Raw genomic sequence first — 13,975 nt, 5'->3', positions numbered from 1 at the left:
TATATGTATATATATATATATATGTTAAGGGTGTATACATTACAGTGTATAATCCTATCCATTGTTACCATATAACTTACCTAGTCAAACTAATCTAGTTATTGGAAATTGAGTATAATTACATTTATCCATATACATATAGTATGACGACATATTTTGAAAGTTTCACCATAGTTGAAAGTATACATACCATGGATACAGTAATGATTTAATAGCATAGGCTATTAATAATTTCCTTCTTGTGAAATAGATTAATTCATATTGTAGATTAGGTTGGTCAAAATGACATTTAAAATTGAGTATAGTGATTTTAATAATTATAAATCCGAGAAGGATTTTATGGATATTATAGTCAGTCAGTAGTTGAATTCATGAGTCAATTGAAGCTAGAACACCAAGGGAAAACCTGGAAGCACTGGATGGCTGTTTCGTCCTATTGCGGGACTGTTCAGCAGTTTGCATCCACGATCTTACCTCACAAGATTCGAACTCTGGACTTATCGGTCTCGCGCCCGAACGCTTAACTTCTAGACCATTGAGTTGGCCGGCATCCAATAGTGTGAATGTCTAAATTCAACTAATCCACGAAATTGAGCTGCACATCCACCATAATCATCAGTGAATTACTATCTGACAACAGACCCGGTTGAACTCTGCTGGTCACTGGTTCTCCTTAGAACTCTAGGAAAATTCCTTTTGATAATAATCAGAGGGGAGTCACAATAACTTAACCGATTTATATCCAAGTGTTATATATTCTAATATCCCCATTTTTCAACTACATACTCTATAAAATTAATGTTGAATTATGTCAGATTATTCTTTTTTTGAGGAGTTGCTGATAGTAATAGATAAAAAGCGATAGGGTTAGGTTTCATTTAAATTGATATTTATCAACAAGATGTATCTTCAGTCCTAAAGGAACTGCTATTAATCACCTGTCCCATATAGTCTTCAAGTCGGAGATGTTATCATTCAGATAAATGAATGTGATGTATGGACATCGATTATCCCTAAAAACGTCCATAGAGATATCGCCCTATTTAGACCTGTGGCCACATTACAAGTTAACTGATATTTGTAAACATGTAAAAAAGGTGACAAGATGAAACTAGAAAATATGTCCTTTCTGGTTACTTTGATGTAAATTTATATTATCAAATGAGTAGCGAGTTTGAATTTTTGGTGAAATCTCATTATATGGTATATGTTGATAAACAAAATAATGAAAAAGTTGTTCTTAGCAATAAATCATGATGAATTTCATTTTCATTCACGAAATTGCGCAACCATCTTCGATTGTACTGAGGTAGATACCTGTCTCTACCCTACTCGGGTTAGTTCAACTGGTCACGGTTTCTCATTAGAACTTCGAAAATTCCCTCACAAAGCTAGTCACTAGTGAGCTCATGGTAATTACCAATATGAGGTTTATGGAAGCTGTGACCAATGGAACTAATCTGTGTCGGGTAGAGACAAGTATCTGCCTCAGTACAATCGAAAATGGTCGCGCGATTTCGTGGATTGAGATTAGACATTAACAATGTTTGAGACCGGCTCAGTGGTCTAGAGGTTAAGCGTGTGTGAGCGAGACCGAAAACCCCTGATTCGAGGTCTCACGAGCGGGACCGTGGATGCGCACCGCTGAGAAGTTCCACAGTAGAACAAAACTGCCGTTCAGTGCTCCCAGGTTTTCAATGATGGTCTAACAGCAATCGGTTCATGATCTCAATCAAAAACTTAATAATCTCCACAACCCCATACTGATTTATATTGAATTACAAAACAGGTTGAAAGATTGTATTTCAATACCATATACACTGTGATGAATTATCCTACAGACTTTGAATTAATCGAGTGATTTGCACTAAAGTATGAACAGTTTATATTGCTGACAAAAAGCACATCGAACAAAATTATTTTCTACACAATCTTACTACTTACAAGTAGACAAAATAAATAAACGAAATTCTAACCGATGAGCATGCTTCTAATCTACAGTAAAGATATAGAGGACGAACTTCTTGGAATAAGACTAGCGATAAGTTTCAACTAAATTGAGATTAAACTCGTTTTTATCTCCCAGATTCGCTTCCCGTATGTTGACTTTGTCTGTTTGTTGGGATATTCAGGAAAATATCCCAAAAATTATCCTGCTAAGCCTAATGCTATCCTTCGACATGGAATGGTATCATCTTATTGGTCAATATTTGTTCAACGTGTCATTTTCCTACTGGCCATTATTGTACAATGTTATTTTCTATTTTGTGGTACGTTGTGGTCTGCTTGACTGGTATATAAACAAAGTATGTTTGAAATATAAGGATTCATATCTCCGAGGCTGTGACTTGTGTTCTGGACTCAGCTGGCTGGGCTAGACAGGGAAGCGGGGCCAATCAGAACCCTAGGTCGTTCTACGTGTTTGTGCGTCTTTGGTCCGATCAATAATTCGCTACCCTCTAATCTGCCGTCACAGTTATAGCACTGTTTCAAGTACTACTTTAGCTATTAAAACTCTCTAGTTTGACTCAACTTCAGATGTTTAAATGTCTCATGCTTTTTAACAACGTCCTACCTGTGTTATTCGTTTTTGTTTCATTCTCAATGCTTCATTACTTTCTTCACCTTGTTATAGAGTTTCATTCGCATGTCTTCTGATTTACTCATTCGTATGGTGGCATATTTGTCTCCACTGAAATATAAATCCCACTCAACTCTGTATGTAATCACTAAGATAACAGTGTGATATACGGAGTTTAATGTGAAATGTGTTGTGCATGTGTATACTTTAGGTATTTTTATAAGCAGACAAACCATAAAAGAAGACGAAACAGTATAACGCGCTATTTGGATGGACTACGTAATCAATCGACAAGTGGATGGACGCTTCAGTTTATATATAAGTCAAATAAGCAAAGAATCAAATAAACAATAAGCAGATATATCCAGAATTATCTTTAATCAGACGTAAAGTCAAGGTTAATTATGCATGAATACATACAATATAAACGATAACATTTCAAAGATTCATTCAATGATCCCGATAGTGTTTGTATCAAATTATCAAGTTAATTCATCACTTAATTGTTAATCTAAATAAGTATTCATTATTATCAAAAAAGTATGAAGCTGTTACATCCTTTGTATGAACTACTACTTGGATTGCATGCTTGATCTGGAAACAGCGCTTAATCTATACTCTATAAATGATTCTATTAAATCTTACCACAATATCATATCATCTAATTCATGGAAGCCTTTAATTCAACTACTATTAATCTGTCAAAACAACTCTTTATAAGTGAGTAGTTCATGAGTTCGTAATAAAATATAGTTATGAGGTTATAAGTAACTTCTTATTTCAATGTGTTATCACAATTCAAAATCCAAACAAATACTAGAGTTGACAAATAATTACTTCTCATTTAAAAAATTCGATGGTGAAACCCTGGAAGATGTAGGATTCTTCACATACCTGGGAAACATCATCGATGAACAAGAAGGTTCAGATGCAGACGTAAAGGCGAGGATTGGCAAAGCAAGGGCCTCATTCCTTCGATTGAAGAACATATGGAACTCAAAACAACTTTCAACCAATAACAAAGTCAGAATCTTTAACACGAACGTCAAGACAGTCAGTTCTACTGTATGGAGCTGAAACTTGGAGAACTACAACAACTATCATCAGGAAGATACAAGTATTTATAAATAGCTGTCTACGCAGGATACTCAACATCCACTGGCCGGATACCATCACCAACAACCTTTTGTGGGAGAGAAAAAACCAGCTTCTATCTGAAGAAGAAATTAGGAAAAGATGATGGAAATGGATAAGACATATATTACACAAATCATCAAACTACATCACGAGGCAAGCCCTGACTTGGAATCCTGAAGGGAAGCGGAGAAGATGAAGGTCAAAGAACACAATACGTCGGATAATAGAATCAGATAATAAAAGGATGAATGATAACTGGAAGGAGCTAGAAAGAATTGCCCATGACAGGGTTAGATGGAGAATGCTGGTGAGTGGCCTATGCTCCTTCACGAGGAGTAACAGGCGTAAGTAAGTAAGTAAGTCATTTAAAAAATACCTAACAGAAAAGAAGAAAAAAAGTCAATTCAATGTCCTTTTTAAAGTTCTATTGTATTATCTATTCATACTTTATCACTTCATCTTTCATAGTATTCATCTTCTGTCAATGGAATCAATTTATCAGTACGCTGTAAGTTATATTCAAATTCAGCTAATTGTATCATAAAATTCCAACTTGGTTGCATCGGTATACAGATCTTTCGTAAACACATCCATGCATCCTACAAAAAATTAATAGAATTAAATAATTGTATACAATATGATGAACCAAGTGAGAAAGAAAGAAACAATACGACAAGATAAAACTGGAATGATATACCACCATTGAAAACCTGGTAGCATTGGACGGTCATTTTGTCCTAGTATTGGACTCCTCAGCAATGTGAATACACGATTCTTCATGCACGATTCGAATTCAGGACCTTTGGTCTTGTGCGTGAACGCTTAAGTTTTAGATCGCTGAGCCAGCATCCAACCATGTCGGGTGCGAGGCAGTTGCCCACCGAAGACACTGGAAGATGATTGATTGAAATTAGACATTAACACCGCTGGACGCCGACCCAGTGACCGAGAGGTTAGGGGTTCGTGCGCAGGACTAAAGGTCCTGGGTTCGGATCCTGAGTGAGAAGTCGTGGATTCGCATTGCTGAAGAGCCCTGAACTAAGACGAAAAACCATCCAGTGCCCCTAGTTTTTCAACGGTAGTTTAACATTCATCAGTTCATGGTCTCAACTGCAACTAACTATCAGTAGATTTGTCTATTCACTGATTGATCTCATGGAAATCGTATCGATTTAATAGTTTGTCACTACATATTTTATTTGTAGTGTGATGCCTACTATTCAATCATTTAGTTCAATGTTAAGCTCAAACATTTACTCGTATATACTCACATTTCAATGAGATTTACACTGCGAGAGTTATAGATCCTGGGTTTGAATTTCGTTAGGCAGGATCGTGGATGCGCACTGTTGAGGAGTCCCACAAGAGGACGAAACGGCTGTCCAGTGCTTCCAGGTTTTCTATGGTGGTTTAGCTTCAGTTCACACATGATCTCAACTATTGAAATATGTATGTAAATTCTAAATGTATTTGCATTATAAACTGTCAAAGGATGAATAAGGTAAGATTAATAAATAAATGAGGTTGTTTGTATTTGATAAAATAACACTGACTAGTGATTTAAAAAATCGAAATGTCTATTTAAAAAGATATTCATCATCAAACTTGACAATATTCTCTCCTACATGGACTCAAAAGACTAGCTTGGTTTTGGGGTACGTAAGATCTCCGCCTGGCAACTGGAAAGACTATTATCTTGGAAAGTAATTCATCATGTTCTATACTATAACTATAAAATGTGTCCTTTATTGGTATGTGATCATAGTTATCTTCAAAGGATTGCTTGCATATGTTGAGGCAGTTAAATGAACAGTGCTTAGGCTAGACTCTAAGAACTAGGTGAGGATGATAAATTGGTTGATAAGGTAGAAAATCTGTATCGACTGAGCTAGTTGAGTTATGTATAACCTATGACTAACCACCCCTAACCTTGATGTGATATCTGCCGATGTAGGGGTAGGTTGAAAGAAAGTTAGTAATCGATAATCCAAAACTTGACATCAGTCGACAAAGTCATTGGTAATTAAAAAAAAACAATTTTGGTAGATGCAGTCTACCTGGTTGGTGTCTGTGAGCCCATCGTAATCAGTGATTTGAGACTTTAGGTGACATGGCTCAATAGTCAGTCTCAGTGGATTAGAGATACTCATTCATTTCCTTATCTTATAGCTTGAGTTTCAAAATGATCTAATGTTTTCTTTTTCAAAGTTTCGATAGCTAAATACTTAATTACTTACGTCTGTTACACCTTGTAGAGGAGCATAGGCCGCCCACCAGGATTTTCTATCAATCACCTATGCCTAATAATTTCTGCTACCATCGATACTATTAATACTTTCATTTATCTTAACAACTAAATCTCCCTGTTTTGATGCTGTAAAGCAACTTAAACCAATATACATATCCGTCACGTTCTATATCGCTCATTGTAGTGCACGAGAATACAAAGGAAGAACAAGCAAATGTATTTGGATACAAAATTACAGAATCTCTTAGTAAAATCTGAAAACCATACAATAAATACTTCATTTGCAAAATGCCAATCAATTGTCTTAGACTTGAATGTTCTTTCGTTTCCACATCGATCATTCTCTGTTCTTGTTCTCTTCCCTTCGATCTTCTTAGCCTTCTACCACCAGGTTTTTCAATTTCGATTGATAATACATACTACTCATGTCTGTCCACATCAGTAGCACACACTACAATTATGGTGAACTACTAACATTCTTAAAAATTCTTTACAACGTAGTATAACATTTTAAGCAAAGATGGATAGTGGCTATCAGTGGAATCCAGTTTGACATGCGTTTCGTCCTATTTAGGACTGGTCAACTGGATGTACCTACATCACAGAGTTGATGTTCACTATGTGATGCAAACTCAGTACCGTCCCCTTCAAACGCCATCGCGTTATCCACATAGATACTGAACCCCACGTCCGAATCCCAGAGTGAACATCAATTCTGTGATGCAGATATATCTAGCTGACCAGTCCGAAATAGGACGAAACGCGCATCAAATTGGATTTCACTGCTATTCACTGCTATTTATTTTTGCTTAAAAAAGCTTATGACTTAAGGCTATATCGAAGCAATCCGTACAGGATGCGCATCCACGATCCCGCCCCCCGCGAGATGCAAACCCAGGACTTATCAGTCTCGCGCATGGCGCGATCAACTACAGTCCTAAATAACAATAGGAAGATACAAGCAAAACAACACCAAGTATAGTATAACAACTTTTTGTTCTCAAACATTCAAAGAAACAATCTGAAAGAACAAAATAAAGTAATTTGATAGTTGAATTCTATTTCAACTTACTTTTAAACTCATTAATTCATATTTAATAAGATAAGCAATTGCAATCACTACAGACTGATTAAACATCCATTTTGAAATAATTAAAACACGTTGTCCTCTTAATCGCTTTTCTTCTAAAATGAAAAATAAACATTTTTAAATTTTTGTTTTTCAACAAAGAAAGAAGGAATAATTTAGATAAGTATCAGTTTAGGGGTTATGGAGATTGTTAAATGTTTTGATTGAGATCATGAACCGACTGATGTTAGACCACCATTGAAAACCTGGAAGTATTGGACGGCTGTTTTGTCCTATTGTAGGATTGGTTGAGGTTAGACATTAACACCATTGGATGCCGGCTCAGTGGTCCAGTAGGTTAAGCGTTCGCACGCGAGACTAAAGGCCCTGGGTCCGAAGCCCGCGAGCGGGATCATGGATGTGCACTGCTGAGGAATCCCACGATAGGACGAAACGGTCATCCAGTGCTTACAGGTTTTCCATGGTGGTCTAACGTCAATCGGTTCATGATCTCAATCAAAATTTAGATAAGATTGAAATAAAAGTGGCGAGATCTATAATTTATGGATGATCTCTGAGTAACGCTAAAGTAATATTGAGAATATCCACCTACTGACTAGGGTTAAATAAAGGTTATAAACCTGTATAAAGGATAAAGATTATGATTTACAGTTGATGATTTAGAATAGGAATTAGATTTAGCGTTTTCATCACAAACTAACATCAGCTATAATGTCAAGACTCTATTTAACCAAATGGATAAGTGGATTTCGTTCCAAAATCCGAGTCCCATCATCTTATACCTGATTGGTTCATCTATAAATTATAGTCTCACCGAATAATTGCTAAAACAAAACCTTTAAAACTAATGGATGATTACCTACAGTTTAAAAGTTATGCAACAAGTGAAATATTGATCCGGAGATTATACACAAGATTACAGAGAGTTTTCAATGCAGGAAAACTATAACATGATTTTGATAGTGATATCAAGACTAAAACACTAATTATCTAGATTAGCCATCTTCTTTTGTATCGATCACTTTGATTGATCGTGTGAAGCTAATCCCATTGGTCAGTATACTAGGAATTTACATTTTTGTACTCGTGAATACCCTCCAGAGTAGTCAAGCTAATGGTTTGATCAGGGCAGTAATTTTCTGCCAAAATCTGTCAGTATCAAAGTCCTTCAAACGACGGAAGAGACAGGTATTCAAACTAAATAATTTGAGGTATGCATGAGAAGAAATCTGTTCAACCTTTATTCTTACATTGGCCAGCCTCAGACCCAATAAGGCGATAGTACTTCTTTATTATAAACTGATATAGTTTGGCTGATATTCACACAGCTCTCTGATTTTTAGTTTCATAACTTTAATTCTTCTTATTCAAGCATCATTGTATAATTATTACTATCATTATCCATAATCTTTCAACTACATGTACAATCTAGATAGTCTTCATTCCTTTGTACTATAGCCTACTTGATTCCAAACACTTAACAAGTTGTGTGACCTTCCATTTATGATCTGAAACTACATTACTGTTTCTCTCATTCTACACTGCCTATATTTTTTTCTCATTATTAACTAACATATAAACTTATTCAAGTTAACGCGGCTTATTATTCATCTCAATATTGACTATTTTATTCATACGTTACAATTTCGAAACACATTCGTTTTAAGCTTGATCACTTCCTTGGATCATTAGCCTGAATGCGTGACTTCAGAACCTGACGACAATTTCTCGAAACGAATATTCTTCTTTCGTATATCTGTGTTCTAATATGATGGGGGGTTTTAATAGTTACATAGCCCCCTATCCTATCATCTGACTAATTGTGTAAATACAATATCACCAAGAATACGTCTCATTTAATGTGCACGTCTGATCATAGTTTGAGGTATCAGTTGTTATTAGCAACAAGGTAAGTGCTATAGATAGTTACCTCCCCTAGATACAAAGATTCAAGCTATATAGTATAATTTTTTTAAAATAAAAAATTGTACTTAGTCCCTGAAAACTGTAGACAAATTGGAAAGAAACAAAAGGTGATCAGTTTAAAAAATGGTCAGAGTTGGGAATCCTTGTAATATAACAATATTAATTATGTTTAGCTAGTATTTACTCGTTTCCCTTGTATTTCATTGGTTAAATTAACTGTTGTAAAACTAGCTGTACTCTTATTGATTAACACATATTTCATTTAGACAGCTCAACTGTTTAAGAATAGACTGTTGTTCTATTTATCAACTTTCATATGAATTTGGTTTAAGCTAATCATGATTTATTGTAGAAACACTTGTTTTTTATATGTTCTCATGCATAATTATCTTTGAATAGCAAAGTAATAATAATAGTAACCATTGGAAAGATAGACTTACGAATAAAATCACAAGCGTTGTCCAAAAATGATAACAGTTCACAATTTTCAGATGGTTGAATATTCAACATAGAGTCTTTACAATTCTGGTATCTAATGAGAAGTGAAGAAAAACTCATTATATTCACGTAATCCAGTCAGTGTTTAATACCATTTACATAATAACACATCAAAATAAATTGCTGATGAATTTCTACCTGGTCGGGATCCGCGAGACGATAGCAACCGATGGTTAGACAACTTGAATGATATGGCTCAAAATCGTTTGCAATGGCGCAGGTGCATCCACTCTTTGTGTTCTCTCAAATTCTAACCTTCTGAATTCTTCATGTCCTTTTCTTTTTTTATCTTTCCAAATTTATTTCGTTCGATTATACTCCTTGAATAACATCTTCAACCCCTAATGTTTCCGAATACTGCTTATACTCTTACTACCTCTACCACTACGGGATTTGAATCGACAACTGCATCTCTGTGATAACGTGGTATGGCAACTCGAACTGATGTATGTACGTACAAAGTTCTACGTTATTACTGACTGACTGATTTAATTTAAAAATGATAAGTTCAACTAACGACTGAATATTGAAGAATTCTGATGGCATACAACCTGTAGCATTATAACACCAACTGATTAAACACTAAGAAGATCAACTAGTTGATGACTAACGTTTAGACCAATAAGCCATTTAAAACATGAAATATTGTCACAGTGGCATATATGGTTCTCGAGCAAACTATATAAGGAGTCATGATTGTATAATACGATCAAAGCACTAGTCAGTCAGTCAGTCACAATGCAGGACCAGGCACATATATGCATCGGTCCAAGTTGCCATACCTCATTAGCACAACAAGATGGACACCGGATTCATAAAAGTAGTTAATTCAGAAGTGGTAGTATATAAAAGAAAGATTGCATATGAGGATATAGTACATGAAGAAAGAATTAGTTCGTAGAAAGTAAGATCTCTTAGTTTAAGGGAAGACAGAGAGTGTATACACCGACGCCATTGTGATCGATTCTGAGCCATGTCACCAAGAGTCTCCAACCATTGGTTACGATAGTCACGCGGACTCCAACCAAGTAGTCTGCATCTACCAACATGGCTCAGACTATAAGTTAGTGACTTCAAGCACTGATGCCACGTTTTGGTTTAACCGCCCTCAACTTTCTTTCAACCATCTCCAACACCGGTTAGCATTGAACGTCGTGGTAATCGGTGTTCGGGCATACGTAACACGTGACCCAACCATCTCAGTCGATGAAGATTCCCAACTACGTAGTAGTATGTAAGTACTACCAGTTACGTTTTGACGATAAAATTTAGTTAGAAGAATAGTCAAGTGAAATTCCAAACAAGTCCGGTGGGTACATTTTGTTAGTTTAATCTGTTTTCTTAACTGTCAAGACATTAATGCAGTTTGTGAAACTTTTTCACGAATTATTATTCAATATAAACAACAGATTTGGTTTATGAAAAGTTTTACCAACAATTATTTTAATATGTCTCTTAGAATTTCCAATATGAATTAAGGTTGACTGACAAACATATGGGAAACATATTGGAGATAGAACCTGACATACATTCCACAACGTTGACTAGATTACCTTTACAGATTACAGCTTTTTACTGGAACGACAAGAAATCTGTAGTAAGTGTCCTCATTAGGGAGTATACAAAAAAGTTCGTTAAATCACCACACTTAATGCATATTTTACTGAATAAAATTTGCTGAAGCTTTGATCAAATGCTCTATTTGCAACAGATATAGAAACACTAAGGCTTGTTGTATCAAAAAACCACAAACGTATCAAAACAAGAAAGGTAAGAGTTGAACTAACATCACAATTGGTTAATAAACCGGAATTGGAAAAAATCATCCTACACTTAACTTTTTCATGTAACACAATTTTGATTGGTTTAATGTAGCAAATTTTGTTAAGTTAGAACAACAATGAAAAATAATGAAATCAGTTCGTCATTCACAAACTCACATAGGATCGTCATTATCTAATGCACAATTTATGTGTGCTACAATATTCATTTGTCTATGAAGTTTACGATCACCAGCATGTTGAATTGTACCAATATATAAAACATTCGGTAAAACTTCCAATGGGTAAGTAGAAAACGATTCAAGCTCCTTAAAATATAATATTTTGAAAAAAAGAGTATTATTATTTCCATAAATTATTAGCTTTTATTCTATCAAACAAGTTTAGAACTAGCCTTATAGCTTTAAAGTAAATCACTCAAAAAGCATTGCACAGTGATGCACACCTTGTTAATTATTCATAAAACCAGCTAAATAAAGATGATCAATCATTATTCTTGACTATTTATTAAGAATATGTACGTGGAAAACTTTTGAGCTCATTAAATAACCAATGTAATATTCTCCAGCTCACTCACTTCTGAGCACAATCAGATAAAACATTCATTACCATACTCTTTTTATAACGTTTAGAGTATATTTAGTTCAATGCAGTAATCAGTTTGGTGTTCATGGTACTCAATCAAGTTGTTCTTTAAGTTCTCTGGTTTTAATATCATTGGTAAGTATATAACCATTCTTTAAACAAGATATGTAAAGTATGCTGTAAATTTCTGTTAAAACGTCTCCCCAGCATACTACCACTTCACGTTGTTATAAGTAAATACTTGTACTAATTTTGCCATACTTTCCTGAACTTAAAAAGGATTAGTTCCACTTAAGTAATTACTATCTTTTTGTTTGGTTAATGTGATTTAAAAATTTTCTTTACATAATGCTTGTTTTCATCCTTCGTTAACGATACATAAAAATGATGTCCGAAACTTAAAGGTGCTGTATTTATCCGACCGATTATACTAGAACAATGACTTTGTGAATAAAACACTCTATGATAAACCATCAGGTCGTGTGTTCGTATCTCGTTTGATTTACTTCAGTTTAAACAACTAAGACTAATCATTTAGTAAAGTCGCACTTCCTGAATTCAATCGTTTAATCATAAGTCCAATATTATCTTTCCAGATAAAAACATCAGTTTTTGGTAGTTTAGTATCTTGTACTACTTCACACTTGCAGACTTTAATAACTCAGACAGCATGTGATAATCAAGTTATTTTTACCGTCACAATGACGCCACTCTTTTCGCAGGAAATTGTAATTTTCAGCAACTATACGTCTTATATTCATGTCTTTATAATTCCACGCCTATGCGCATTGTGTCATTCATGATTTTATTCAATGCCTGTGTGTTACACTGAATATAGTCTGTTCTGAGTTATATTAACGTTTGTAGTAAGTAGCATAAGTGAGTTGACACGTTTGCCTTATCTGCTTTGCTTTATTTTTCCTGATTGTCATAGTAGTGCCTGTATAAATAAGTGCTTGAGGTTGTGGTAACGTCCCATTACTTTTCTTTGTGTTTATAAATTGTAATTGATGTATTATAACATTAACTTTTGAATGCAATAACTTTATTGTCAGTTTTGAGTTAATGTACTTTTTTCACCAAAAAGTAAGTCTATCGACCTTAATTTACATTCAGCGTCTTATTACCGTCAACACACAAGCGGAGTTAGCCTAGATGTAATATACGGAATTAACTGAAAGATTTATATTCATGGCAGATTCTTTTATTCAAATTGAAGTCAGATAATCGGGACACAACATGGTAGTGTAGCGGTAAGTTAATCCCAAAATAAATAGCTGTGTAAGTTTTCGATACCCAATATATATCTCACATATTGATAGCCTGTCGAATATATCTTCGAACCTCCTCGCTTCTGTCTTTTGATTTCACTTGGTGGGTACGATTCACATTAGGCGTTACTGGTTAAAGCGTTGTCAAACTCCAAATACCTGTGGCATCTTCAGTAGAAACAAAAATACGATAAAAATTGGTGACAAAGTCTTTAAATTGTGAAATGGGTCTTACTCGTGGTAAGTACATTATTTTATCACTTCTCATGTATGGATATAAACGAGTAAATGTCTCGAATCCTCCTAAATATAAAACATAAACTATGGAAACTTCGTTTACGAACCTTCCAGTATTTTAACTAAGTGACGGCTCCCGTTATCATACAAAAGCTTCGCAGCTCTCACTGCATCCCCTGAAAGATTTAATGATTTAAATAAGAGAAGTCATAGGTACACCTTCAGAGTCCAATGATGATGTATTCCCATCATAAACAATGACATTCCACCTGCAGTCAAGTTCTGCCTCATAAGGTATTCTGAAAGAACAAGCATTCAACTAACAAATTAGTTAAAACATCTAGATACTCTTTTCAAATTCTTAGCTGTTATAATATGTGACTTATTATAGTCGTCAGCAGTTCGCGAGTCTTAAACACATCAAATGAATATATGTAGAAGTATTACCAAACAAGGCACAATAACATGGATCACTTATGAAAGCGTGAGTAAATTTCTGATTCAAAATGTTATACAGTTCACTTGGTTTTATAATCTCTAGTTTGGCCATGTTGAAATAACGCGTCCAAATAGTTATGACTATCAAGGTCAAATATAGTAATCAGTCTTCAGTAATAAGGA

General features: G+C 34.8%; 1 protein-coding gene across 2 annotated transcripts; it reads right to left on the bottom strand.

Moving 5' to 3' along the window:
* Nucleotides 1-3,663: 3,663 nt before the first annotated feature.
* On the bottom strand, nucleotides 3,664-13,904 carry STYXL1_1 (Serine/threonine/tyrosine-interacting-like protein 1; the record flags this gene model as incomplete). Of its 2 annotated transcripts, none has more annotated exons than XM_051213948.1 (9): nucleotides 3,664-4,317; nucleotides 7,039-7,151; nucleotides 9,423-9,514; nucleotides 11,421-11,569; nucleotides 13,159-13,420; nucleotides 13,462-13,530; nucleotides 13,574-13,673; nucleotides 13,703-13,764; nucleotides 13,802-13,904. In XM_051213948.1, the coding sequence occupies 5 exons, from the start codon at nucleotides 13,902-13,904 to the stop codon at nucleotides 13,251-13,253; spliced, it is 504 nt and encodes a 167-aa protein (XP_051069970.1). In that variant the 3' UTR covers nucleotides 3,664-4,317; nucleotides 7,039-7,151; nucleotides 9,423-9,514; nucleotides 11,421-11,569; nucleotides 13,159-13,250. The 2 variants fall into 2 exon arrangements, with proteins under 2 accessions (XP_051069970.1, XP_035586597.1); XM_035729496.2 differs by having other exon boundaries at nucleotides 13,353-13,420.
* Nucleotides 13,905-13,975: the final 71 nt, after the last annotated feature.

Source organism: Schistosoma haematobium, chromosome 3 (assembly GCF_000699445.3).
Source record: "Schistosoma haematobium chromosome 3, whole genome shotgun sequence".
Lineage (NCBI taxonomy): Eukaryota > Metazoa > Platyhelminthes > Trematoda > Strigeidida > Schistosomatidae > Schistosoma > Schistosoma haematobium.
Note: the sequence above shows the minus strand (reverse complement) of the source record. Positions and strands in the feature narration are given on the sequence as shown.